The sequence below is a fragment of the Bicyclus anynana genome, chromosome 14, assembly GCF_947172395.1.
Source record: "Bicyclus anynana chromosome 14, ilBicAnyn1.1, whole genome shotgun sequence".
In the NCBI taxonomy this organism is placed as follows: domain Eukaryota; kingdom Metazoa; phylum Arthropoda; class Insecta; order Lepidoptera; family Nymphalidae; genus Bicyclus; species Bicyclus anynana.
Genome location: NC_069096.1, coordinates 1,301,761 through 1,328,427, shown reverse-complemented (window position 1 = coordinate 1,328,427; position 26,667 = coordinate 1,301,761). Strand labels below are relative to the sequence as shown.

Sequence of the window (26,667 nt, the reverse complement as noted above, 5' to 3'; positions counted from 1 at the left end):
AATTATTAGTATTAGAAACATTTATTTCAATGATACCATGTTAGCAATAGTGTTTGTAAATCCCAACCAGTCCAGTGTATCCAGAAAATTGACGTCCAGGGATATGTGATGATAACGATCTACATGTTATTTAGCTGGTGACAACTAGTGGAAGCCGGCGACTTCTTCCGCCCTTAGACCCCCTTAATCCGGCCATCTCATAAAATTCGTTCGTGGCGAACGTCCACTCACTATAAACTACCCTCTTGCCAAATTTCATTTTTGTACGTTAGGTTTGATATTTCGTAATATGTGACTTTTGCTTATAGTATATTTTGGTTCACAATCTTTCGACAGTTCACAATCTTGCGAGATAGATATTTACAATTTCCTGGTGTCATATACATTGTGCTTGAGCCAGTACATGTAGGTATATACCTACTTGTTGTCATTTCATAAAAACATCAAAACGCGCTGTAGAGTTGGATGACAACTATGGCTTATCATGTAAGGTGCAATTTTGCGTGGCTAACGACGGCCACCAATTAAATTGTCGATACTTCGAAATGACTAAATAAGGTCATAAAACGCTTTCGCGCTATCGACCGAAGCGACGCGTTGGCTGACGACGGTCGGAGACCGATATTCGCGCTACTCGTAGACGGTCGTGCACTACAAACGCAACGCATTAAAATATATCGAAAATCATTGTTTTATGCAAGCAAAGACAGTTGTTATTACGCTGAACTGATAATTTAGTGAGATCCTATAGTGGTGCCATTCCAGCGTGGAAATCCAGAAGCCATTCACGACGCCCGCAGAAAGCCGAAAAACAAGGTAAGTCCATAGGCTGTTATCTACAGTTCTACTCGTGTAATGTTTGGATGAACAACTACTGTACTTTGCTCAAATATACGCCGCCGCTAATTAAAGTGTAAAACGCAACCCCCACAAAGGTGTCACACTATTTACACGTGTCACTCCACATTGTACATACCTAGATTTACCGTGTGACCCTTTAGCTATCGCGACGATGACGGAGAGCGAGTCGGCGCACCCGCCGGCGCGCGAGCAGCTGCTGCCGCGGCGCTCGGGCGGCGACGGCGAGGACCGCAGCCCCGAGCGGCGCCAGGACGACGAGCCCGCGCACTCCATAGCACACGTGGGTACAGCCTTGCCTTCAAGGTGTTTCAGTTGTAGGTGGTAAGAAACAGACGCCAGAAGGATTACACTTTAGCTGTTCGAATAATTTGTTGAAGCAAAATGTTTGGTACGAGTAGTTTGGATGTCAACGAAGTGGGGATGCCCACCGTTTACGGCGGCTGGAATAAGATCGTGGAGTTGCTAATCACATTTTCCACAGTAGGGATATCTGGTGAAAAAACGAGAGACTTTGACAAGGCGGCAGTGCAACAAAGTGTCATTTTTACTGAGTCCAATAATCCTCCTAAACGCGGTGTTCAATTTACCCTAATCAGTCGAGTCTCTCCCGATTCTCTGCCTCTTATGAACAAGACGTTGAGAGAGAGAGAGGGGAGTAAGTTGATGAATCCGTTACGAAAGTGTAATCGGGCGAGGCTTTTAAGATACGTACTGCCATCTAAAGGCATAGTTAACAGTATTTGTTATTTTAAGCTACCAGTAGATGGCGTTTCTAGATAACTTTAAAACAATCCCTTGTACACTTCAAGAACCTGTTGCGATGCAGTTACGCCTGAGGCTCATAGATGGCACTTACTTTCACTTCAGTTGTGTGGTCTAAAGGACACTGTTTTTTTTTCATTGTTTTTAGAAGGAAAGCCTGCAGGTGGGGTCGGAGGCCGACGAGTGGCGGCCCAGCGGCGAGTGGGTGTCGGCCTGGCGCGCGCGCCTGCCGCTGCAGACCATCATGCGGCTGCTGCAGGTGCTGGTGCCGCAGGTGGAGAAGATCTGCATCGACAAGTCAGTGGCCATACACCGTCGTCATCATCATCAGCCATCATGCATCCACTGCTGGACTTATTTACTATTTTTGGCTTTTTTGCATTCAATCAATACCAGCCACCTTCCGGAAGTCGTCGCTTCACCTAGTAGGGGGCTTACTATACACCGTAACTGCCAAGTAATCAAACTTGCGGGTTGATAAATTCTTTAGAAAATTACAGCATGATGTAGTCAGTTTGGACTTATAAAAATAGTCTCAATTAAAAGATTTTAGTTTTAGATATTTTTGAAGTAAAAATTCTTTACGCGCACTTAGCTTGGGGAGTAATTTGGTGAATGCGTTACGAAAAGTGTCATCAGGCTTTTAAGATGCGTGCTGCCATCCTACAGGTATAGTAGAACAGTGTTTGTTATTATAAACTACTAGACTACAAGCCCTTGAACAAAAATTATATGTGAAATGGCCCAACGTGAAAAACGCTTAGAAGGCTGTTACTATTTCAGAAAATAACTCTGAACACTATGCCGTCATTTCTGAGCGGTACAGTGATGAGTACGCCAGTAGATGGCGTTCTTAAAGAACTTTGTAACAATCCCATTTTTTACACGTCAAGAACCTGTTGCGATTCAGTTGTGCCTGAAGCTCCATAGATGGAGCTTTGTGTTTTCATTTTGAAAGTTTCACTTCAGTCCTGTGGTCTAAACAACACTCGTTTTTTTAGACATTTTTTGTACTTATGATTTTCAATTGCATTGGCTTGCTTACATTGCTCATTAATAGTTATCCGGTTGCGCAGGGGGCTGACGGACGAGTCGGAGATCCTGCGCTTCCTGCAGCACGGTACGCTGGTGGGGCTGCTGCCCGTGCCGCACCCCATCCTCATCCGCAAGTACCAGGCCAACGCCAACACGGCCGCCTGGTTCCGCACCTACATGTGGGGCGTCATCTACTTACGGTGACTATTTTTATTTTATTTTATTTATTTGGGATCGAAAACAGTTGTGTACCACAATATATCTTACAAAACTTAAAGTAAATTTAAAAACAAATAGTTTACATACACAACCCACATCTCTATCCACAAGTAATTATACAAAATGTAGATGGGGCTGATAAAAATTATTTTCAAATTAAATTATCTAACAAAGTGCTTGTATACAAAGAAAAGAAAATAATAAAATAAAAAAAAAACAAAAAAAGAAATGACACAATTACAAAAAAAATTAAAATATATAAATAAATAGCAAAATTATTAATTATTATTCGCTACATCGACTACATCATATTATACTGATACATCTTCATTTGCTAGTACTTTTTTTTATTCTTTACAAGTTACTAATACATAATAATACATATTAAAGCTAGTACATAATAATATCTATACTACAGTCTTTCTTAATGAATACTGTTTACCAACAAAGAAATTAGAAATGAAGGTAGAAAACACATGTCATTTCAGAACTTATTTATTTTAAACTATGTATGGTTTGTATAAAAAATATTACATAAAATATTTCAAACTTATCTAATTGTTCTAAGCTTATAAATCAAAGGACATGGCCGAAAAATGACATTGCGTTTACACGTACTTAGCAAGTGTATTTATATAATAAAAATAGAAAGATAAATTAACACATAATTCTTAACCTCTCTGAACTTCTCAGTTTTTATTTAAAAATAAAAAGATTGCAATATGAATTCGTCCACATCCAATGCTTCTGTCCAAAGAATATATTATACTCGCGCTAATCTCAGGAAGTACTGGTCCGATTTGAAAAATTCTTTCAGTGTTAGATAGCCCATTTATCGAGGAAGGTTATGGGATATATATAATCCCCGTATTCTTACGGGAACGGGAACCAGGTGGGTGAAACCGCGCGGCTTCAGCTAGTAATCAAAATAAAATCTATACCATGCCTAAAGGATTTAGGTATAGTATCGTTTAAATAACTACTTACACTTGAATTTTTTTATATTATGTTTATACGTCTGGTTATATAGAGAGCAACCAATTCATGTTATTAATGAAGCACGACAATACTTATTAAATCTGATTTATACAAGCTCATAGGTATTTTTACTAAACACTGCCACAGTACTGTGACACTGCTAAACATGTAACAATTATTTGTAGGTAGGCGTTATAGATATTATACATTTTATAATGACACAAAGTATTTTGTTTTTATATATCCTTTGAAAATAATCTTGTTTTTTATGTAAATAACCATTGCAGTACAGGACATTTTAATTTTTGTCGGCCGCTTACTTGGAAGATGTACCTACCTTTTTTTCCACATAGGTAAACGTACTTTAACGTACGTTTTTTTACAGGTAGGTAAACGTACTACACCGCTAAATCGCTTGGGGATACGTCTCTACCGCTAGGGTGGTAACAAGCCACTGGTAATACACCTATCTACCACCAGATCAGGCCTATTTTGTATATATATTTTAGTGGTTTTAGTAGGTCACATATTCAGCGGTGGATATTTTTCTCGGTGTACGATTCTGAATAATTCGATAAAAATGTGGCCTACTATTACTTAATCCATGTCAGGTTACCGTAACCATCTATATGATATTGTGAAGCGCCATAAGTGCTTTACTATCAGAATAATTATTTATTTATACTATAGGTACTTATAAATCTTGCAATACCTAGAGCTCGTCATTATTTTGAAGACGAGCCTACGACGCTCAGCGGTCAGCGAGCCAGCGCGGTTCACCATTTTGCAACGTAGTACAAAGGAGCGGACGTTTCGCGCGAAATAAACATGACAGGTTTAAGTCTAGTCTGTTGTAATGACAACTTCTGCGAGTTTAATATTTATAGTAATTTAATATACACATTTTTAGCATTATAAAATACCAAATATCATTTGTGTAAATTGAAATTAGTAACTCATACAAAAATCGGCCATGTCCTTTATTTTAATTATTTTAAGAACAAGTTAATTATAACTATTATTAAGTGTGAAATAACTAGTGATTTATACCCTCATAACTCATTTTTAATTTGTTTGTTGGTAAACAAGAAAGGCTCTAGTATATTGACTGACTGTTATATAGCTAGCGACTAGCTGTCACTTATCAAAAACACTAGCTGTCACCTATCAAAAACACTAGCTGTCATCTACCCAGTGACTGGCTATCTCACTTACGCAGTAACTGGCTGTCACCTGTCCAATGACTGGCTGTCACCTGCCAGAAACACTAGCTGTCATCTACCCAGTCACTGGCTGTCACCTACCCAGACTGGCTATCACCTGCCCAGTGACTGGCTGTCACCTACCAAAAACTAGCTGTCACCTACCCAGTGACTGGCTGTCACTCACCCAGTGACTGACTGTTTTAATAAATTTTTCCAGAAACGTGGACCCGCCCATCTGGTACGACACGGACGTGAAACTGTTCGAGATACAGCGCGTATGATCCTAGGAGAGTTCACCACTAGAAGGAACTTTGTACTAACTGACGGTATTACATTATCATATTTATATCCGAGCGACGCTCGTTCGCTCTGTGTTCAGTGAAAATTTCGTTATGGCGACGATTACTCGGGAACTCTCAAAGTGAGCTTAACTGGAAAAGCGTTATTTTTCCCGCATCGTAATTTTTATCGCTTCGTTATTTTTACCAGATCCTATCGGATTGTAATTTTTACAAGATTGGTACATTTTTTTAGTGGATCGTTGTTTTTTACGGTACATTATTTATCTTTAAATTAATTTATTTATCGTATCACACTTGTAAACGAAAAAAAAAATTACATTTCAATTTTATTTTCTAAGCTAGGGGCCAAAATACATTTTAGAAAGCGGATTTTGTTATACGAATAGTGCATTATTGCTGAAATGTAAAATGACAGTGCTTAGTTATGATGAATAGATTTTAAATTATTTTTTGACTTGATTTCTAATGCTAGAAAGTTTACTCATTACCACTAGTGAATTTTTAAGAAACTTATCAAAATAACGCTATGAAATAAAAAAATAGTGTAATTTTGATTCATTATCTAACAATTATTATTATGTAATTATATAATTTATTTGACACATAATGTTACAATATTTTTACATGATAGTAGTTACTTCAATGATTTACTATCTCAGAGACAGATAAATCTCTAAAATATCATATTTTTCTTGTTTCTATACATTATGGAAATATGATAATGTAATATCACAAAATATGTCGAATATACAAAAACTTGTAATACCTAAAAAAAATATAATGTGTTTTATAGTGTAATCATCCAAATACATCAAAACTGAGTGCTCGATAACCTGCCCCCTCTAGCCAAGTGGTATCTGTTGATTCTCTTTCTACGAACGCTAACGCTTCAAATTGACCAAAAAAAAATTGTCTATCGTTTTTTGAGGGCTACGAGGTAAACTGTGTGGGTTTACCTTCGATTATATTTAACACCAATAAATAAATCCTGTGTCTACTCTCTCGTCTACGTGCTCTACATAATTCGTCTGAGGCTACAAAATGTTAAAATATAACATTTACATTCAGTAGTATGTTGGATAAATAAATGGAAGAAATAAAATATCACGTGTCTCAATTGGTGAAGGAAAACATCGTGAGGAAACCTGCACACCAGGGGTTTTCTTAATTCTCTGCGTGTGTGAAGTCTGCTAATCCGCATTGGGCCAGCGTGGTGGACTATTGGCCTAACACCTCTCATTCTGAGATGAGACTTGAACTCAGCAGTGAGCCGTATATGGGTTGATAGCGACGACGACGAGTATGTTGGATTATTACACTGTTATTTATAATAGTTTTATTTTTATTGTAACTTTTTAATTCGTATAATATGTATCATAGACTAATAATAATAAGCAGACGGTATCTCGCTGTCAAACACCATAATGGCGCTGAATATCTGTGCGAGTGTGACGTGTATTGCTAGTTATAGGAAATTAATGTCGGTCTGTCTTCATACGTTCATCTGTGTGCGTATCGGAGACTACGTATGTATGCGAACTGGAAGAATTGAGGTGCGTCACATTTTAGTTCAGGAGACGGTGTCTGGACTTTTTATTACGTCTATGATATGTATTCGTACATTACCATCACATTTACTTATTTTATTTTAGAATAGATATTTAATGTATCCTAACGGCATTTATTGATTGTTATTGTAATATATTATTTTTTATATTATTATTTTACACCTAAGATTTTAACATTTTTTCAATAATCTGTCAGTTTTACCTACGTACTAGCTTCTATATCTCAATTTACCTTTCGAATACACTTAGTATTAGTTCTAAACAGTATGTTTAGGGTCATAGCACATTGGAGCCTCGCGCACCTTAAGCTCCGCCTCTGCCTCATGCGGGTTTTTTTGGACCTTTATGGACTTATGCTCATTATATTACCTCTGTATAGTCTGCGGTTTGGGGGTTTTTTTTAATATAGAATGACAAGTTAGCCCTTGACTGCGATTTAATGTGATTTAATGTAAAACGGAAGCAATCTTATTTGGAAAAGGTACAAGTTTATTCTACCTATATCATATATCTCTGACGGTTATTACGCGTCGTAACGGAACGCCAAATCGCTTGGCGGTACGTCTTTGCCGGTATGGTGGTAACTGGTACCTAGCCATGGCCGATGCCTAACACCATACAATAAGTCAGACGAGTGCATAAGGCTCGAATGAGCTATTCACCTTTATAATCTTATGTAATAATAGTGAGATTTATAACTTTAACGTTAAAAGTTGCAACTATAAAAAATATTTAATAGTATTATTACCTACCAGCTAAGTTTTTAGACGACAAATTATGTGATAGGTTTTCTTACCATTAAAGATAGCGAGATATGTTCTTCCATTGATTTAGAAATTTCGATAAATGCATAATTAGTGACTCTTAAAAAAATAGTGTTTGTTGCCTAAAAAAACAACCAAAACGATTTTTTTTTGTATGTAATAACTGTATGAAAACATTTATTTAAAAACATATTTAACAATAACGGCTTGTTTTAAATTGTTAAAATCATTGACCTCTTATAATAAAAGGACGCACAATCATGTAGAAAATATCGCTTAAAACTGGCCAATTTTGTTTTGACAGTTTTAGAATTATTGTTAAAGAAAATTATACCTAAAGGCCTTTAAATATTTAATAAAATTCCAAGAGCAAATTCAACCTTATAGATTGAGTTTAAGGTTGAATTTGCAAAAGCGACTACTTGAATTTAGTGCTAAGAAGTTGTGTTTGGCACTCATTGAGTGGGGACGTTTTTTGGTCGTTGATTGTGCATCCACTTTTTAATAGGAGATCGATGGTTACAATCGACATATATACCAGCCTAAATACCTCGTCATTGACTTCGCACCGACAATATAGAATATAGTCTATGAATCGATAGATCAAATCTTGGATTTAATTTATTAATCTATATAGTTTTAAAAATCAATCTTTTATTTGTGATATTTTATAATATGTTCCGGAAATCTGTTTTTCATAATATTTTAATTGAGATAATTTATTTTTAATTTTAATAATGTATTCTTATGATATCAACGCTTTTTTATTCTAAAATATCTGTATTTAAATGACTACTAGTCAAAATATTATGATTTTCATGTTTTTATTATGTTATACCTACATTGTGTTGTTTTTAATTTTAGTAGTTGGACGTGACGTGACGTGTGAAACTTGTATGGTTTATTGTTCATAGTATATTATGTAAAAAATAGGTTGAGGAATGCAGAAAACTCCAGATGTGATCGCGCATAGAAATTAAGCCGTGAAATTACCCCTTTTTGGTATAGTTTCACAAACAAGCGATTTGTTACTCTGTGTACGACGTGTTGTGTGACATGCTTTAAAATGACGGCAGAACGTGACTTGTGGACTGTGGTGTGTATATATAATACAATAAAAAGAACATTCAACCAACCTGAAGGAAATATTATCCGGCTCGAAGGACCAAATTATGTTCCGTAAAAGACTTTGCTGCCGTGAGCGTTCTTTTTATTGTATCAGTAAGGAACATGGTGTTTTCTGTATTTTTATGTTACATGTAATTTTCATAATAATCGTGCCTGAAGAGTGTCGCCTTATATAGAAAAAAATAAAATCAAAATATAACTAAACAATCATTGCCCTGAAGAAGTCGTTTGCGTTTGCTTGAAAGTCTGTCCACGACTTAATGTTTTTTTTTCTAAATATTATGTTTGACTGTGACTAATAATTCTCCAACTAAGCCAATAGCTTTGATTACTTACTTGTGACACAAGCTCGACAATATTCTAACCGGCGGGATTCGAACTCATAACCTTTCGGATTTCTTAACCGTTGCTAGCTATTGAGGCTACTAAAGAATTGCGTTATCATGTCTGGTCTGTCTGTTTTTATATAGGTACTCTTTGAATATTTAGTGCACAGACCTAAGAATAGCATATAAAAAAATTGTTCTTTTTTTATTTAATTTCTGCTCTACGGGTATAGTAAATGTTACCAGCCTTAAAAATACTTTCCCATAAAAGGGAAATTGCAAAGCATTTACGTTTTTATCAATGCAGACATTCCAATTTTCTCTATGCCCTGTAAATATTGGCTATGCCCTGTAGTCACATTTCTTAAAATTCAGTTAAATGTAAATGCACTTTTTGTTTTATTGTAATTTGTAGCTAGATTAATTAATTTATTTAATAAATAATTATTATTATCATTGATGTACTTAATGTTATAGAAAATACATGGAAACAATGATGAGCTTGACTTGTTCATTTTCTTTATTCAACCTTTTAAGATAGTTAAGAACGTTAGAATATAATTATTATTACGTGATTTTTTTTAATAATAGAGGCATAGAAAAATAATTGTCTCTACATAGAGACTGAGATAATGTCAAAAACAATTAATATGTTTACGTTTTTATTACTTACTAGCGGACCCGGTCAAGCTTCGTTTTGACATAAGTGCACTTATTCTCTATCCCTACTCTACCCTGCCCCTACCGCTTGACTCTTAAACGTTTGTATGGGAAATAGAAAAGCTTTTAGGGTTTTCCCGGAAATTATTTGATTTTTTTCTCACCTTTTAAACCTTCCCTATACCTCCACGAACATTTCAAGACCAAGATAAGATAAATCCGTTAAGCCGTTCTCGAGTTTTAGCGAGACTAACGAACAGCAATTCATTTTTATATAATAGAAGATAACAACGTGATAGTCCAGTGGGTATGACATCTGCCTACGATTCGGAGGTGCATTTTAAGTAATTAAATATCTCTTGCCGTTAAATATCGTTGTTGTCTCAAACGGTGAAGAAAAAAACATCGTGAGGAAACCTGTATACTCAGAATTTTCTTGAATCGCTACGTGTGTGAAGTCTGCCAATCTGCGTGGTGGACTAAGGCCTAACCGCTCTCATCCTGAGTTGAGACTCATGCTCAATAGTGAGCCGAATATAGTTTCCAAACATCAGACTTGCGCGTCAAAACAGAGGGATACTATCATATCAATTAAGTTAGGTTCTTATGCAATGAGGGCAAAAAAGGTAAAGAAAAACATAAATCCAGATACAATAATCTTTATTTCAAGCGTCAGTTACAAAGACGAACGCAGTCCCTTCTAAAAGGTACATACAAAAATAACTGTCGATTCAACAACGAACGCCAAATAAATACATCACATTGAGTACTCATCTAAAATGACTAGACTAGGTTACTATAGGTACATCATATGTTGAGGACTATACATTAATTATGTCACGAATTTCAAAATTAACCCCCTATTATCCTATTAGATAATGTTCCCGCCCTTCATCGTAATCTCAGTGTTGCAAAGCTTTGAACAGTGAAAGTACCCTGAACTTGAAACTAAAATATCAGACCAATTACCTTCTATTGTACTTGTATCGTATTCAAATACACCAACATAATTGTCTATCGTTTTTTGAGGCGGATGAGGTAAACTCACACATCAAAAATATTTAACACCTATAAATATGTACTGTGTCCTTACACTACACACAACTGTTTTTAAATCGTGATACACGCATGTGTAATTTTAATACAATGAAACATGCAGTTTGTACTCGTATGAACACGTTGGATCATGATCATATTTGACAGAGGCGTAACCTCAAGCGAGGCAGGTCCTATAGAAGATAATAATTGGTCTGAGATAGGTAATATCAACATTTATAATTACATATAAATTAAAATAGTACATAAAACAAATCTTAGGTAATTAAAGTCTTATTTACGAAACTAAGTTCTATTAGTAAAATATAAATATACCTACAATTTGAAAGTAATAAAATATCACAGAGAAAATCATTAAACCATAATACAATGATGGCATATTACAAAATTAAATATAAGTACATAGAACAGTTTAAAACATTCATTTTATACAGGCTGTATGGTCCCGATCTTTGCTTCCATAGGAGACGAAATTCCGACGTAACTAATGCAAACCCTCTTATCTAGAACACTGACTTTATTCTAACAAATAGGTATTTTAGCCGATAGAAAATCCAGAAATACCAAAACTACCATATTACCATTTAAATCGTTATAGTTTTTGACGCTAAAATGGACTTTTAAGTATCTGTCCATTCTAGCGTAAAAAATAGTACTTTTAATATCATCGCATACCTGCATATACAGGGTGCTGGGGAGTATTTCCCATAATTCTTTACCGAAAATTAATTAAAAATGTTCAAAGAATATGTGTTCTAAAATTTATATTTTCGGAATAAAATAATACTTCTTTTGTAAATAGATCTTAAAATGTATCCCTTATACGCATCCTTATAATTATGACGTAGACAAACTTTAAAATTTTAAAATGCAAGGGTAGATAAAGGCTTGTGTTACATGGAAAGTCGAAATTATTTGAATGAAAACATAAAATGTTTTAATTTTTTGGACTCGTCAACACCTTGAAGTTATGGAAAATACTCCCGAGCACCCTGTATATCTTAACTGAGTTTTGGTAATCCAATAAAGGTAAATAATTTTAATTTATGAGTAAAATCCTTAATATGTACTAGTTACCTGTATAGTTTGGAAAAACTTGAAGGCAGAGCACTTCTCCCATTCAAGCGAGGCGGTGCGTTTGCGGTTGCGTTCAAAGGAGAATGCAAAAAACTAGGTTTCCTACGGAGAATTGACTGTTGAAACTCTAAAACCTAGTTTTATATTTTTGAACACTTCATAACAGTGGCGTAAAAAGTGCACAAGCGTGAAAAAAAAATTAAAAAAAAAAAATTCTGCGTCACTGCTTACCCTGGTCAAGAGCCATGTGCACGCCACTGTATAAAATCGCAAACTTGAGCGCAACCGTAAATCAATTGGCATGACCTCTTGTAGTTCGAAGAGCCGATGGTCGTTGGGTCCTGCGGTGCTATATAGACCCCACACTAGAAAGCGCAGTGTTGGTCGACCCCCCACCAGGTTGACTGACGACATCAAGCGAGTCGCTGGGATTCGCTGGATGCAGGCGGCTCAGTATCGTGATGTTTGTAAGTCCCTACAAAAGGCCTATGTCCTGCAGTGGACGTCTATCGACTGACATGATGACATCTTGTAACGTTAGTGAGGACAATTTCCTTAAATGTTTCTCAATTTCCACCAGATTTTCGTCACTTGTCAGTATTCTGTCTTGTGATTTGTGTCGAGCAGCGAGAAATAATTACTTCTATTAAATTAATACGAGTATAAAATTATAAAGGCTAAATTAAATTGTGCAATTTAAATTTAACTGACAGAACAATTTTAAACATAATATCCTCATTTACGTAACAAGAAAATTATTAACAAACTGTTGAAGATTGGAATCTCCTATAGTAAATTTAAGTTCACACAGTTTCAAAAGTAAAATTAAAGTATTTTAACTAGTTATAACTTAATTAAACTCTTTAACTAATTAAAGCATAATTTATAAAATTAAAATTCCTAATAACATGAGATCAAAACGATATGGATCAATTAAATTACTAATATAAAAACTAATTAAGTACAATGTCAATAGTCTATGCCATGTAAAGCTATCTCATTCGGTTTGGCGATATGCAAGCAAGATGGCAATAAAAGTGTCATTGAATAAAGAGTAGATACTGCTATTTCGCTTGTACATATAGTGTCAAAGCAAGACAGTAATACATTTGGAGGAGTGCGATATAGACCAAGCGTACTCGTAAGTACAATTTGTTACAAGCTTTTCATAAAGTCATGGTTCCGTACCTCTATCATGTATAGGTACTCTTTCAAAGGTTCGGTCGCTCAGAAATTGCACATCTGACAGGCCGTAATCGGATGGACGTTGTAACTTCGAACTGGTGTACAAGTTTGTTGAACTGCGCTGTTTCAAGGTTATGCCAACAGTTTATCTTTGCAGTGATGAGACAAAAAACGAGGCAATTGTAATTAAATATTTTTGTCCCATTCGATCACGACCTATTAAAAACGCAATCTCTGAGCGGCCGGACATTATTGGTTTATAAGATCTAACTATGTATACCATGAGGACGACAGATTTTATATGACGAGCAGACGTATCATTATAACTAATAGATAGAGTCCTTTTCACGAAAAAAGTCCCGCGGCTAAAACCTGAACTAAAATTGACAGCGCCTTACACAAATTACATTATGACCGCCATTACCAAATGAATATGAGCGCCATTAACACCTTAGCGCCGCGTCTGGGGGATTTCTTCCATGAAAAGGATTTTACGTTATTATAGCTTTTTTAAAACAATATTTGCTATATCCATCTTTTTTTAGTATGAACAATATTCCTGTTTCCTTCCCAATTAGACGGAAAGATTGTTTTTGACCAGGACAAGGATCGAACCTGCGAACTGTAAGTCCGACCGCGTCACCGAATAGCTACTGAGGCTTCATATAATCCGTGCGCATTAATTTGACACCTGACTAACAAGCGCATCCATACAAACATCATTCGAGCCAGGTGTCAAGTTAATCCGCACGAGCTGTAGTTTGTCTTTCCGTTTGTCATCGAAAAACGAACCGAACGTAACGTTCTGTGTGTTGATTATTCGAGTTTGTACTCATTTGATCGCGTAAAGTAAACTTCAAATCATACGAAATGGAAACAACGCCATCTACTCGCAGATTGTTTTCCGTTATTATAACCAGGTGGCGCAGTTTTAACTTAAACTTAAAGTGTTTTACAGATAGCATGGGTACGGTGACAATGAATGAATGAAATGAATGAAAATTTATTATTTATATTTATACAATCACTGGAAGGCTTCGGCCATGGCTAGTTACCACCCTACCGACAAAGACGTACCGTCAGGTGAGATTGTAGTCAAGGGCTAACTTGTAAAGAATAAAAAAAAACTGATGTGGTGACAGTCGCCTGTATGACGTTCATAATACGTACTATTATCGTAAACTTTCAAGAGAGACGCCAACCTATATATCCCGACCGTACTCATGCTATCTGAAACACACTATAATCGCTGGGCACGGGATTTATAATAGGGATGATGACAGTTTTTTAAATTGTATATAAATTGAGAGTATACTAATAGTAAAGCAATTATCTAAAAGTAACAGGAAATCTGCGATCATTACTTTCGGAGCTACAGGGATTTAAAGGGTCAGATTTGCGGCGCTGCCACGGATCCCTGAAAAACGCTCCATACAAAATGGTACGAACTAATGACGTCGTTGATTTGTATGGGCGTTCAGACAAAATCACTAATATTGGATAGAAGCAGGCGTTACTTTGCGGAAGTTCATCATGATTATATAATGATTTATTTATCTTGCTATCATCCGCGAAAAGTCGACGAACCCATGCGACAACGTCACCCAGGTCCGGCAAAATACTCTCTACGTACGTTTCACCCCGAAACCGGAGCATCCTCAGGAGATGTTGACTCTACAACGTGCAATTGCAAAGTCAATTTGCAATTGCACGTTGTAGAGTCAATAGAGATAGCAAGATAAATAAATCATTATATAAAAATCACTAATATCTTTGTTATTTGTGCGTTTATGTTTATAGTTCATATATTAAAAAATGACACATTTAATGTAAGGAAGCTAAAACTGTATGAATTTACATCTAATTACGATAAAAAAATTAACAGATTTTGAAATCTTATAATCTTATTTATTTTGCAAATATTTATTTTATTTATTTATTTGTAACGCCAACAATGACAGCAAAAAACATTATATATAAATGAGTTACAAAATTCTTCAACTACTGCAGCCATCTTTTACAGGCATTCACAGCACTGCAAAGCATATCCAGAGCATATCCAGAGAATCTTTGCTTTTTTTGTATAAATTAGTTAACATTGACCTTTTTTACCCGAATGTATCATAAAAATCAATATATTCTAACCTAGTCATCATCCCGATTGCGTTATCAACGTATGGATAATCTACAAACTAAATATTACGACGACGACGATCTTGTGGCATGTATTCTAGGCCATAAACAATCTTGGACTGCTTAATTTGTTATACCGTGTTGAAAGAATTAGAAAAAAAGTGGTTTTCGCAACGATTTCGCTAGCATTCACGTTCCACTCGTCTATAGCATGCGCTTAACATATATGACTTATAGATAATTTCAATTTAGGCCGACTTTATAATTTATTATAAATATATTTAGCTACTACCCGCAAACTTGTATGTTGCACATCAAATCCTTAGCAAAAAACATACAACCGATCACAAGACTGGTTTCTTTTCTATAGCGATACTATACAGAATGCTCGAGAGATTTCCCATAACTCTGGGATTATATTCTTTACCGAAAATTATTATTTATGCATTACGGCTCTTATAAGTGGACTCGTCAACTTGTAGTTATGGGTAATACTCCCGAGCATCCTGTATAAATGAGTCCTCGTCTGCGTTTCACAGATACCCGGGGTATGACGTCAGAGTTTAACAGGCGGCAAGATTGTCAACATCAATCAATCAATCAATCAATAATTTGAGATTGGCCTTTGTTGCTGTCGTCAAACGCCACACCGTTCGACGACCTCACTGGTGCAGTTTGTACTTGTGCTCCGCAAAGAGGTCCTGGGTTCTATTCCTAGCAGGGGAATAATAATATATAAGGACTTTAAATTTTATAAATTGGCTCAGATAGGCTTTAGCGGATGGGCACTTAACATTTGAGATCGCAGTCAAGGGCTAACGTGTCATTGAATATAACAACGTGTCATTGTATAAAATGACGTGTCATTGAATAAAATAACATGTCATTGAATATAACAACGTGTCATTGAATAAAATAACGTGTCATTGAATAAAATAACGTGTCAATGAATAAAATAACTTTTCATTGAATATAATAACGTGTCACTGAATAAAATAACGTGTCATGGAATAAAATAACGTGTCATTGAATAAAATAACGTGATATTGAATATAACAACGTGTCATTGAATAAAATAACGTGTCATTGAATAAAATAACGTGACATTGAATATAACAACGTGTCATTGAATAAAATAACGTGTCACTGAATAAAATAACGTGTCATGGAATAAAATAACGTGTCATGGAATAAAATAACGTGTCATTGAATAAAATAACGTGACATTGAATATAACAACGTGTCATTGAATAAAATAACGTGTTATTGAATAAGATAACGTGTCATTGAATAAAATAACGTGTCATTGAATATAACAACGTGTCTTTGAATATAATAATGTGTCATTGAATATAACAACGTGTCACTGACTGAAATAACGTGTCATTGAATAAAATAACGTGTCATTGAATAAATTAACGTGTTATTGAATAAAATAACGTGTCATTGAATAAAACAACGTGTCACTGAATAAAATAACGTGTCATTGAATAAAATAACGTGTCATTGAATAAAATAACGTGTCATTGAATAAAACAACGTGTCACTGAATAAAATAACGTGTCATTGAATAAAATAACGTGTCATTGAATAAAATAACTTGTCATTGAATAAAATACCACTGTACTACGCAGTCGAGGACACAGTTATGAAGTTTACCTATATGTCATCATTACAACCGCTCTTACCGAGACTTAGTTAGACCCTAATCCAGGATACTGACTTAGACCCTAAGCCAGGATACTGACTTAGACCCTAATCCAGGATACTGACTTAGACCCTAATCCAGGATACTGACTTAGACCCTAAGCCAGGATACTGACTTAGACCCTAATCCAGGATACTGACTTAGACCCTAATCCAGGATACTGACTTAGACCCTAATTCAGGATACTGACTTAGGGCGCCTACCACACTATGTAGTGATAAACCTGTACCAATATTTGGGCTGATAAAAAAATTCAACAATTCACGCGCAGCGATACAATGCAATTAGATTTACGTATAAATAAACAAATTAAATTAGCTAACAAAACTATTTATCTAAAGATAAATATGGCACACCGATTTATTCAATAGCATGAACACATTAGTATCTCGCTAAAATGATCTACCCGCCATCACATCAACACACCCCAACCAGGAGTCGAACCTAGGACTTGAAACTCCAGTTCTTAGTGGGATGTATATGAACAAGTCGGGCGCGGCGTGTGTACAATGTGTTCCCAGCTTTACAGTAATGGTTAAGGCGCGTACTCACTCAATACTATTTCTCACTCAATATCTAACAATTAAATAATTTAAAGTACTCCTTTTAAATATTTAAATCTGTTACCAACAGTATGTATACGGAATCTATCTAGAAGTCAATAAAAATTTAATTTAAAACAAATAAATAAATTAAAAACTTTTACACATGTTTCACGTTTGTCACTAAAACACTCATGAACTTTGTAATCTCAATTCAATAAGTAAGTCTTGCTTAAAGTTTCCTTTCATATAAATATATTTTTTATTTGAATAATTATTATTGTTTTATATTAAATAAAATCAACAAAATGTTTAACTTGCCAGAAGTTTAAAATTACAATATTTAAGCAAGAAGTATTTAGACTTTGCTATTTTGCCCACCACTACTTACACTGTTATTCTATACTAGCGGACGCCCGCGACTTCGTCCGCGTGAAAGTAGATGTAAACTTTTAACAACCCCTACCCTGCCCTACCCTACCCTACCCTACTCCTACCCTAACCTACCCTACCCCACCCCTACCCGTTAAGGCTGCACACGCGACGGAAGCTTAAAAAATGGAGTAAGTTCTCCCGTTTTCCCAACATTTCCTTTCACTGCTCTGCTCCTATTGATCGTAGCGTGATGAGAAGTATACTATAACCTGCCCAGGAGTTTGAAGAATAAACGTACCAAGTTTCATTAAAATCCGTCGAGTAGTTTTTGTTTCTATAACGAACATACAGACAGACAGACAGACAGACAGACAGACAGACAGACAGACAGACAGACAGACAGACAGACAGAAAGACAGACAGACAGATAAAAATTTTACTGATTGCATTTTTGGCATCAGTATCGACCACTAATCACCCACTGATAGTTATTTTGGAAATATATTTCATGTACAGAATTGACCTCTCTACAGATTTATTATAAGTATAGATGAACTGCAATTTTGCAATTAGCTTGCACTTCACATGCAATCTATCTGCACACACTCACTCAAAGATCCCGCAAACTAAATGAGTCGTGAGATCGCGCCCTAAATACGTATATTTTATACAATGATAAATATTGGTCCTTACATAATTACAATAAATAACATTCGACTAATTTGAGTGCTTCCCACAAAGATTCGCTTTGTCATAATTACAATTAATTATAAAACTCTAAAATAAAATTATTATTATCTATATTATAACTAAATAATAAAGCTTAATTTTTGAGAAATTAGAACATAATAATAAAAAAAAAAATCTCTGTATAGACCAAACAATACCTAAATAATGTCAGACATCATTTTACAAGTTTTGAGACATGCACTTCACATCTCAAATATTATATCAAAATTTATTGTGACTGCGACCAAAGATTTTATAATAGAGATATGTCACTAGCGCGTCAAAACTGAGCCGAGCAAAAGTGGCTAATTGACCTAATATCATTGAGTGGCATAGTAAACAACGAAAGTTATTTAAATAAATAATATCTAAATATTGTCTACAACTTCGAGTTTGTTCAGGAACTGTAAAAACTGTATATATGTTACCGTTAAATTGTAAAAAACGTTAGTTTATAATCTTAATCGCAGGATTATAAACTGTCGATAGATTATGAACAGAACCTATTGCTTACAATTTAACGTGTTATTTTTCGGTACATTGTAATCTATCGAAGTGAAACCGTTAAATCGCAATCTTAAAACGTCAACTGTCTGAACTGCCCCTGGTTGCCTGGTTGCCTGCCGCTGCAATATTTTTGTAACTCTATGGTAAATTAATCCTGTTCGACAATTTGACTATTTCACTTCGATAGATTACAATATACCGAAAAATAACACGTTAAATTGTAAGCAGTATGTTCAGTTCACTATATATCAACAGTTTACAATCTCGCGAGTTAGATTACAAACTAATGTATTTTACAATTTAACGGTGACATGAACATAAATATATAATGGAATTAAACGCAAAATTGTGCATGTGTGTGCTCAGTAGAGTAGCTAAATATGGATCGCTTTTTGCGGTGATTTTGTTGGCACGTAACATATCTATAGTATAAAATATCGTTGACTGCGATGCAAAAGTTAGACATTTTGTATCATTTTTAATATCTATTGCTCATACTAATCAAGATTTGCGCATAGACACTGTATGTAATAAAAAAAATCTTTTTGTCATTGACCACTAAATTCATCTTTTTTTTTGGAGGTTTTCTTTCATTGGTGGTTACTAAGGCTAGCCGCATATCCACACATTATTTTTAAAACGGTGTTGATATTTAATTTTGGGTATATTTTTTTTGGTTTTATACGTAAATTGCTCTACTATTTTGAAAACTAATTCCACAGAGAATAATTATTTCAAATAAATATAGTAAACACTTTAACTTTGATATATTTTGAATTGTGGCAAATACCAAAATGACACCCATTTTATATTCACAAAATGATTTTGTTAATTGTTAACACCGATCACTTTAAAGAAAGATACACATACCACATATACTGAGTCACAATTGAGGGTACTTCATAATCACACTCAATACAGCACTGGTGCCCACTATATGATGAGCTCCGGCGCTGTGTAGGCGGAGGGCTAGCTGAGCGCCGAGTAGGCTGGTGGCGGCGGGGAGGAGGCCCGGGTGGGGAGGAGCACGGCGATGTGGTAGGGCGGCGGCGCCTCCCCCGTGGTAGCGCTCCCCTGCGGCGTCGGCTCGCGCTCCGGCCGGCTGAGGATCGTCAGCGTTATGTCTTCCGTGGGCTCCGATATCGTTACCTGTAAGTTATTGTGTTTTTCTTTTATAACCAACAAGTGCTGATTTTAAGCCATGTCGCCCGCCTGTAAATGGCCATGCAGTTGTAGATAATTTCGCGTTTACTTGGTAATAAAAACGAAACAGCTTTTAAAGAATAAATAAGAAAAATAACTGTAGTGATCTCCCTGTCGATGACGGCCTAACGGTTTACTGATCTCCCTGACATACGGGGCCTGTCGGTGTACTGACCTCCCTGGCGACGGGCGGTCGCGTGGGCGTGCGTGGCAGCGGGCGGCGCGCGGTGGAGGACACGCGCTCCGGCGTGCGCGGCGGCGGCGCGGGGCGCGCGCGGCACACGGTGAGCGCGCAGCCCACGCAGCTGAGGCAGGCCACGGCCACGCACAGCACGCCCACCTCGCTGCCCGTCTCCGACATGCCCCCGCCGCGCACCAGCTGCGAACGAACGCTCTCATTGATGCCCTGAGACATATTGTTTTATTGCTAATCGCACCGCGCACGAGCCAGACACATTCCTCTGTGGAGGCATACACATAATACCAAGTTTTGCTGCATACCTGTTATGTACAACCGTATCTCATCAGTTCCTTGGGTCGATGGGTACTTAAGATTGTATGTCTGCTTTAGAAATGTATGTAATATATCAATTTGTGTTGGTAGATATAGAATACCTAATTGATTGGAGTCAGGAATAAACAGATGAGTTGTCAATCATTGTTTTTCATTGTTAATAAAAATGTGAGTGTTACATGTCTGTCGAAGTAGTACTTGGCGCCCGCCAGGAAGACGGTGGCGAGCGCGAAGGACACCAGCATGCCGAACTTGAGGTGCGGCGCCATGACGGGCGAGTGGTGCAGGCCCAGCGCCGCCGTGCGCAGCAGCGTGTCGGGCGTCACGCTGCGCGCCGCCGCCAGGCTGGCGATGGTGGGCTGCGGCTCCGGCGGCACCTCCACGTGCAGGCTGCTCGCGTCCGCGCGCCGGTGAGCGTGCACCGCCGGCAGCGGCGGGGGGCTTCGACAACAACGGTTATACGTTCATCAACCCATATCGGCTCACTGCTGAGCTCGTGGCTCCTCTCAGGATGAGAGGGGGGACCACGCTGGTCCAATGCGGATTGGCAGACTTCACACGTTCACTGCGGTACGAGGTCAATTGACCTCGTACTTCTAGCGGCTTCAAGAGTTACGGGGTCGATGGACCTCGTACCGCACAACAAAGTTTTAGTACGAGGTCAAAAAACCTTGCACCGCACCAGAGGAAAGTACAGAAAAATCAGTGCCGCAACGAACGTGTTAAGAAAATTCTCAGATATGCAGGTTTCCTCACGATGTTTTTCTTCACGTGATATTTAATTTCTTAAAATGCACACAACTGATAAGTTTGAGGTGCATGCCCCGGACTGGATTCAAATCCACACCCTCCAGAATCGGAGGCTGAGGTCATATCACGGCTGCTAATTTGGATTGCTGGTATTTAATAGGATATAACCCTTGAAGTCCCTTGACACTCGACCTTTTTATTAGTCTGCAATATGCACAGTAGGTTCTTTGAACCATAAACAATCTTCCCATGTGGCAGAGACGAGTGGCCACGTTACTTGTCCAGCCGCATTTCATGCCGCTCGCCCTGCCCACTGCTCCCTATTTTGTCGGTGTTAAGCGCAAGGACTAGTATGGAACGACGCGATTATTTGCACAAGTAAAGCAGTGGGAAAACAGAGCAAGATCGCGGCAACATCACGACAGCGGGAGATACATTGTATGGCTCAGCATAAGAGCTTGTAAAGACTTTGACGACCTCCGTGGCGCAGTGGTATGCGCGATTGATTTTCAAGATGAAGGCCTTGGATCTCTGCCTGGGTCGATTGAGGTTTTTTTAAATGGTCTGGTGGTCAACAGGTCCCGCCAAGCGATTTAGAGTTACGGTGGAATGTCGTGTAGAAACCGAAAGAGGTGGATTTCCATCCTCCTTACTAGCTAGCTCGCTTCCATCTAAGATTGCATCATCACTTAGCAGTTGAGAAGGAAGGACTGCGAGAGTATGAAGTCATGCACACGGGGCACCGCGCGGACTATCGGGAGTGTTACGAATTTGCCAAGTTATAGTCAAGGGCAAACTAGTAGTGTTACGAATTTGCCAAGTTATAGTCAAGGGTCATAAGAAGGCTCATAGTCACACAGCGGGCGATGGAACGAGCTATGTTAGGAGTATCTCTTCGTGATCGAATCAGAAATGAGGAGATCCGCAGAAGAACCAAAGTCACCGACATAGCTCAACGAGTTGCGAAGCTGAAGTGGCACATAGTTCGAAGAGCCGATGGACGTTGGGGTCCCAAAGTGCTGGAATGGCGACCCCGCACTAGTAAGCGCAGTGTCGGCCGGCAGGACATAGGCCTTACAAAAGGCCTATGTCCTGCAGTGGACGTCCATCGGCTGATATGATGATGATGATGATGAGTCAAGGGCAAACTAGTAAAGAATTAAAAAAAGAGTTAAGTCACCCATAGTGGCGCAGCGGGCGCGGGCGGCGCGGGCCGCAGTCGACGGGCGCGAAGCGGTGCACGGGCGCTGCCATGCCCTTGCGCCCCGCCACCGCGCACACGCGCCCGCGGGACCGCCCCACCCCTGCAAGTCGCAAGTTGCAACACACATCATTGCACTGCTCCTAGACGACTATCGTTGACTTCTTATGCCTTGATCACACGTACCGAGCAAACGGGCGAGGCAGTGCCCTCGGCCGAGTACTCGGTACGTATCTACTAGGCCGAGTGTCCACCCTCCCGCGTCCCCGCACTGTCTCGCTCGCTCACTCGCCAGGTCTGAACATGTATTGTCTCGCCACTCGGCCGACGGCCACATAATTATCGTCACGTCGCTGCATGCGCCTTTACTTAAGATAATTTTCGTTTAAAACAATTCCAAATAAAATAAAATACACCATGTCTGTTAGTAACAAATGGGATGTCATGTCGAAACAACTAGTAAATTTATACAGTTATATAAACTATATAAAATAAACTACTATATAAACTAAATCTGACGTTTTACTAATAGTGGAATGAGTATATTTCTTACTCTTTACTTCGTATATTTTCTAATAATCGTTTTGCGGTCCATCATAATCGAATTGTAGTCTCAATTTATCTGAACTGTCTGTGCTAATTTCAAAACACGTGTGAACAACTACTCGCTTACATCACTGTCTCGGCCGAGGAACATTTTACTCCGTCACCCATTTGCTCGGTACGTGTGATCAAGGCATTAGAGTCATGAGAGAAAAGGAAAAAGAAAAGAAAAGGAGAAAGACTTGAAATAGGCTACAATGGTTGCCGTGTTAGGCTGTAAGACGGGTACACGGACAACAGGAGAGGTTTTTTGGTAAGAGTCCGGTACTACCTAGCTCAACCAGGTGTGCACGAGGATTTCCCCCTCTGTATATGAATAAAATAAAAAAAAGAGAAGTCTGCTTAGCTTTGGATGTATACTAAAGCCAAACTCGACGAGTACAATTTACTAACTAACAAATTGAAATGGGGGTAGAATTTTTTCATTTAAAATTGTGTATTTTTTTTTTATAAAATATTATTCAAAATATATTAACTAAAACTTCTCCAGTTTTCCCAACATTTCCCTTCACTGCTCTGCTCCTATTGATTGTAGCATGATGAAAAGTATATATATAATAACTTGCCTAGGAATATGAAGAATAATTATACCAAGTTTCATTAAAATCCGTCAAATAGTTTTTGCAAGTAGCATAGCATAGCATACAATCGTTTTATTATAAAACTTTGTGTTTTCATATGAAAGTAATTCAAATATTTCTGACTATCCATGTAACACATGCCTTTATGTAAGTAAGGGACAATGTTGCGGCAGTGGGTAGTTTGCGATAGGCAAAGCAAGGGTTGTCACAAAAAATGATAAATGAGAAAGTTTAAAAATTGCTTGTTAGAAATTTATCAATAATATATTATATTATATGGTTTTATGGTTTAATCACACTAATATTATAAAGGCAAAACTTTGTGTGTAAGTGTGTATCTCCTTTGCACTGCAGCTACAGAACCAATTTGGCTGAAATTTGGAATGGAAATAGACTTTACTCTGGATTAACACATACTTTTCTTCACAGGAAAATCCTCAGTTCCCGCATGATTTGTGAAAAACTGAATTCCATGCAGACAAAGTCACTGGCATTTGCTAGTTTAAGATATATTTACTAAAGAAATATTATTTATCACAAAATATTCATTTTAAAACACATGGTCTTAAAATATTTTTAATTAATTTTCGTTATAGAATATAATCTTTAGAGAGTTATGGGAAATACTCCCCAACACCCTGTACATATACTAAAGAAGTAGGTTGGCTGGCTTTCTGATAAAGTTAAATTCTTAATCAACCACTATCAGATATTAATGATAATGACTAAGGCCGGGCTGCGGGCTTAATGTACTCTCTGAAGCATTGGACACAGCACCAATTTCTCAACTCTGACTTGAGATCTCTCAGTATTGATTAGCAAAACCTAGAATCTAGATCTTGTACTCAGGACCCTGTAGAGACGTAGGCTAACTAGTTCTTCATCGTTAACAAGCAATGTTTAGCTCACTGTTGACCACGAGTCTCCTCTCATGAGGGGTCAGGCTAATAGTCCACCACGCTGGTCCAATGCGATAGGCATATGGAGAATTAAGAAAGTTCTCAGGTATACAAGGTTTTCTCAGAATGTTTTTCCTCCATTATTTGAGACAAGTGATATTTAAAAATGCACATAACTGAAAAGTTGGAGGTACATGCCCCGGACTCGAACCCACACACTGGGAATCGAATTCAGAGGTCATATCCACTTGACTATCACGGCTGTGCACGCCATGAATGGCTGGTTTATAGCAAACCAGTGTTACCAACTCTTCAAATCCCTTTTATTATATATTTATCCCTAAAGTTGGTGTCAAAAATCCCTAAAATTGCCTTAATTATTGAGTTGTCCCCCTAAAAAATATAAATTCATAATAATTTAGAAATAATATGCTGTCATATGTTTCAAAAGTCTATATTTAATACAGACAAAATACTACGTCTTTATCTGAAGACTCAGATTTTTTGAAATCATACATGTTGACAATGAATAAATTTACCAATTTTTTTTATTCGATGAAAATTGCCTCCAATTGCCTCAGAGTGGTTGTAGAATAACGTATTATATGTCGTTATAAGTCGCTGGGCCAAGAAAGAAATATTAAATTTATCATCAATTTAAAAATATTAAAGTCAAAAAATCCCTGAAAATACCCCTAAAAATTTAGACCCCTAAAAAATCCCATTTCACTTATTTTCCCCTAAATCTGGGGGGAAAACCCCTAAGTTGGGAACCCTGTAGCAAACAATTTATACCAAACGGAGGCGCTTACCAGCTGACAACGAGGACGGTACGCGGTGGCGTCCGCTGTAAGCGCACTGGCGTTTGTCGATCCAGAAATGCATGGGTGCTTCGCAGCGGCTGCAGTACTCAATATCGCGAACGCGATCTTATCGCCACGAACCAGAACACTTATACCATTGAACAGTTCACGCAAACAATATCATTGTTATAAACCAATGTTATCATTTTTAATATTAACACTAACTATATTTTTATTTATTTATCTAAACATAATAATTTACTCAATAAATACCTTCATTCTCGCATAACGGTACAAAACAAGAAAAATATAAAATAGCAAAACGTTTAACACAAGAACTTTACTCTATTATAGCCTACAATATTCACAATATTATACACACATGAGCGAGTCATAATTCGCTATTAATATTGATAATTAAATGCAATTTAAACTTCCGATCATTTTTTACTATTTTTTAAGATGTGCTTGACAGTTACGAGGGCGGGGTGCGCGAAACTCGAAAGCAAAACAAACAGTACTGCCAACACCACACAATTTGAGGGAAAATCAATAAAAGTTTGCGTCATTTTTGTTTTTCGCAATAAGCTTGCGAAAAATATATTATATTTATATTAAATTATTATTCGTGTATATTTACTTATGTTAATGTATTATAATATTTATATTAATAATAGATTTTTTTCTTGTTATATATAGTTTATTTGTCATCAAATAGCAATTTAGTACGTAACCTAAATTAAAATATTTAACTTTAACCAGCTTTTTCAAATTCAAAATTCCCTCTATTTGTGACAATGACAAAGTACTACTAGCGACAGACGTTTCCGGAATTTTCTGGGTAAGTAATATTAGTCGTTCAGTAACATATATTAAAATTAATAACATTTTTAATTTTTGTTTAAATTTAATTTATTCATACGTTTCCGGAACAATTTTATTTGACAAATCGGTTTAATCAATTTATTTTAGAACCTACAATAATAAAAGATT

General features: G+C 37.0%; 1 protein-coding gene across 1 annotated transcript; it reads right to left on the bottom strand.

Annotated features, from left to right (window-relative positions):
- Positions 1 to 10,451: 10,451 nt before the first annotated feature.
- Positions 10,452 to 26,454, bottom strand: LOC112055424 (uncharacterized). The gene is made up of 5 exons (XM_024095526.2): positions 25,684 to 26,454; positions 22,768 to 22,891; positions 21,017 to 21,278; positions 20,499 to 20,702; positions 10,452 to 20,269 (listed from the first exon to the last, which is right to left on the bottom strand). The coding sequence occupies exons 1-5, from the start codon at positions 25,754 to 25,756 to the stop codon at positions 20,090 to 20,092; spliced, it is 843 nt and encodes a 280-aa protein (XP_023951294.2). The 5' UTR covers positions 25,757 to 26,454; the 3' UTR covers positions 10,452 to 20,089.
- Between the last annotated feature and the right edge of the window lie 213 nt (positions 26,455 to 26,667).

Coding starts and splice junctions, on each gene's coding strand:
- LOC112055424 (XM_024095526.2), bottom strand. CDS start 25,756: ATGCATTTCTGGATCGACAAACGCCAGTGCGCTTACAGCGGACGCCAC. Junction 21,279..22,767: donor CGCCCGCTGCGCCACTATGG/GTGACTTAACTC, acceptor TTGTTGTCGAAG/CCCCCCGCCGCTGCCGGCGG. Junction 20,703..21,016: donor AGTACTACTTCGACAGACAT/GTAACACTCACA, acceptor GTTCGTTCGCAG/CTGGTGCGCGGCGGGGGCAT.